Source organism: Dendronephthya gigantea, unplaced genomic scaffold, assembly GCF_004324835.1.
Source record: "Dendronephthya gigantea isolate DGI-Jeju-01 unplaced genomic scaffold, DenGig_1.0 000106F, whole genome shotgun sequence".
Classification (NCBI taxonomy): domain Eukaryota; kingdom Metazoa; phylum Cnidaria; class Anthozoa; order Malacalcyonacea; family Nephtheidae; genus Dendronephthya; species Dendronephthya gigantea.
Genome location: NW_021163116.1, coordinates 514,147 through 517,737, shown reverse-complemented (window position 1 = coordinate 517,737; position 3,591 = coordinate 514,147). Strand labels below are relative to the sequence as shown.

The following is a 3,591-nucleotide window of genomic DNA, read 5'->3' as shown; positions in this document are numbered from 1 at the left end:
AAACCACATGTGTGTGCATGTGAAGTAAACTTACACTAGTCTTTCCAGTTTCCTCAGGCCTTTATCTTTTTTGACCGCTTCGTCGCTATATAAATAATCGCCTGGAATATTACAAAACTCAATAACCAAGCTCTAATAAAGCGTATGGCATCTCGTAAAAGGCGGTACCGACACCGTGTTCGGTGCGAGAATGCAATAAGGAAATCGATAGTGATTATCAAGAGGTGCATTCTCGATTGGTTCATAATGGTAAAAAAGTAAAATGCCATCCAGTAATGGAATCATCAGACTCATCCCAGTCGAAAATCAGTAATTTCTTTTTAAAAAGTAACATGACAACCAAGGACGATGACCTGCAGTATGACATAATCCAACCTGGAACTGAATCGAGTGGTAGTAAAGACTTTGCAGCCACAGTGTCTTTTGATGAAGATCTGCCGGACAAAAATGTGAAGGAACTCGTGAGCAAAGGACCAATAACGGCGTTCATTGATGATGTTGAATTAAATGCATTGTCACAGCTCAGAGAAAATAGTGAACAGAATACAGTGACAGATAGCGAAAATGTTACACCAGAATCAATGACGATGTCTAGTATTCTAGCAGCTACACCAATGGATGATCTTAGTTCACCAGCACATATTCTAGACGAACAGCCTGAAAAGGTTTCCATTCCCATTGAAAATACAGAACAGATTTCGTCCCCCCACGCCCCAAAACAGCCTATATTAGCGGAGTATCCTGCAAGAAAATTCGGCAATGAAACATTTGTGCGAAGATTTCAATCTGAATGGTACAAGAAGTATCCGTGGATAAGTTATGAAGTGGATAAGGATGCATGCGTGTGTTTTGCCTGCGTGGAATTTGGGAAAGATACTTCATTTGTGTTTAAGAATTGGAAGAAGTCAGCAAAGCTAGCAAAACACGGCAAGAGCGAGAACCATGTCAGGTCCATGGCAAGATGGCTTCAGTTCAAAGCAATGCAGAGAAACAAAACTTCCGTCCTACAGCAGCTGAGTACTGCACACAAGGACCAGGTTGCCAGTAACAGACAATACTTAAAAGTAATCATACAATCCTTGATGTATACTGCGCAACAGAATGTTGCGATTAGAGGTCATGAAGAGACCCGGAATGATATATGGGAGGTATCTGACATAAATCGAGGGAACTTTCTCGAGTTACTTTGCATAAGATGCAACGATTTGCCTTGGCTGAGGTCTAAACTGCAAAGCCAGCTCCAGTTACATGCTCAGTGGACATCGCCTGTTGTTCAAAATGAACTACTAGAAATAGTAGCAAACGTCATGCTTGAGAGGATAGCAGCTGAAGCGAGAAGTAGCGACTATTACGGAATAGTTGTAGACGAAACAGCAGATATCAGTCGAACAGAGCAGGTATCCATTTTCCTTAGATATGTTTTCAATGGCGAAACTAAAGAGACATTTATTGGTTTCTATTCAACTAAATCCACGGAAGGGGAAGTATTATATGAGCTAGTGAAGACAGCCATTAGCAAGCTGGAGTTGAAGTTGGAAGACATAGTTGCAGAATGCTTTGATGGCGCTGCAAATATGAGTGGCGCTCGTAAAGGGCTTGCCGCACGTATGAAGGAGTGTTCACCTCTTAGTATCTACGTTCATTGCCATGGACATCGGCTTAACTTGGCGCTACAAGATACTATGACCACAATTGAGCCACTTCAAAAAGCTTTAGGCGTGATCCAGAATCTCCATAATTTTTTGGAAGGAAGTCCAAAAACGCCACGCTATCTTCAAGGATATCGAAGTCGAAGATGAGTGCGAAGATTTTAAACTGACAATTAAATTGCAGAGCGCTACTAGATGGTCTTGTCGCTGGGCAGGTATAAAGGCAGTGGTAAACCAAATGCCTAAGATCATCGAGGCTCTTCTCTCACTCTCGAAAGATCGTGATCCGAAGACGTACAATGACAGCAATTCCCTACTTAACTCGATTTGTGACTTTCGATTCGTTTTTGGTTTGATGGTATTAAAGGTTGTTTTGTCCAACACCGATGGTTTGAGCAGATACCTACAAAGAAAGCAGATGGATGTCGTAATGGCAAAGAAGAGTGTTGATGGCGTGATCAAAACACTAAGTGAATGTCGTACCCAGGAAAATTTTGATCTCTTGTGGTCGCGCGCTGAAATCATGGCAGACAAAATCAAGGAACAAATTGAGGGTGCCGATTTCAATTTCAAAGATGCAAAGGTACCAAGACTTAAACAGCCATCACGCCGGCTGCAGACACTCGTCGGCGAAATGCCTGAAGTGAATGCAGAAGTGGAGTACCGAACAGTGGAAGACCACTATCGTATCACATGTTACTACCTAAGCATTGACAGGATTGTCGCGGAGATGAAATATAGATTTGAAGGTAATGATCAAGAGGTGCTATTGGCACTTGCAGACATAGTCTTCAGCAGCTCTCCGACCATGAAGAATATTGAGTTGGTATCAGACTTCTATAGTATCGACAGTGAGCTTCTTGGCAGTGAGAAAAACGTCTATGAGAATATTGATGCTGATAACCCTGATCCTGAAAGAAAAAACGCAGCTGAAATTGTGAGGAAAATGTTTGAAAATGGTGTTCATGAAGTTCTTCCTGTTGCTTACAAAGTATTTTCGATTCTGGCCACGATCCCTGCAACATCCTGCTCTGCTGAGAGATCTTTTAGCGCTCTTCGCCGCTTGAAAACCTATCTTCGAAGTACAATGGGGCAAAAACGCTTAAACAGCATTGCCCTTATCAATATTGAGAGAGCTTATGCAAATAGTACTTTAAAGAACGATATGGAAAAGATAATTGACATTTTTGGACAGCGACGTAATCGTAAATCATATTTCTTCTAGTCTAGATTATAGTTTTACAAAACTAAATTCCTTGCATGTCTAGTGCAAAACATGACGGAATTTCATATATCAAATAAAATGTTATTATGTTAGTCACTTTTTCTTTCGTTGTAAATCGTAATGAATATACTTAGTTTAGAATTTAAATGGCTAGGGATGATATTTCTTTTTATATTACGCCTGTCAATCTTCAAAGGAAATCCTTTCATTTGTAGTCTTCTCAGATTATATAATTTTATGATGACGTCACAAAATCTATGACGTCATGTCATTCGGGCAATTTAAGCGCAGCCCCCCTAAAAAAAAATATGCCCGTACGCCTATGATTAATATAATTGTGTTTTGGAAGGTGGGTCCTGTATATGGAAGAAAGATGATGAATGGATATCTTGATAGCAAGTTCGGATCAAGTATGGCATCAGAACAACATGTCAGAAAGTCGCTAGATAGAGTGTCACCCATTTACCAACAACAACGTCGGGAGCGTACTGAAAGGCAAACAAACCCACGTCCGTATTGTGCTGACTACTATGGTTATAAACTTCATTTGGACCAAAATGAAAAGCTGGCAATGTATGGTGTGACTCACGTTTGTGCAATTGATGGGTTTTCCAAATACATACCAGCATTTTCCTGCATGCCAGTCAAGAACAACATCGTGATATATAATGATATATTCAGAAAATAAAACAAAATCGAGCTCTTAAATTATATGCT

The 3,591-nt window shown here is 40.4% G+C and overlaps 1 protein-coding gene across 1 annotated transcript; it reads left to right on the top strand.

Annotated features, from left to right (window-relative positions):
* The first annotated feature begins 332 nt into the window (after positions 1-332).
* Positions 333-2,874, top strand: LOC114534783 (zinc finger MYM-type protein 1-like). Its single transcript, XM_028556252.1, has 2 exons — positions 333-665; positions 2,017-2,874. The coding sequence occupies exons 1-2, from the start codon at positions 333-335 to the stop codon at positions 2,872-2,874; spliced, it is 1,191 nt and encodes a 396-aa protein (XP_028412053.1).
* Positions 2,875-3,591: the final 717 nt, after the last annotated feature.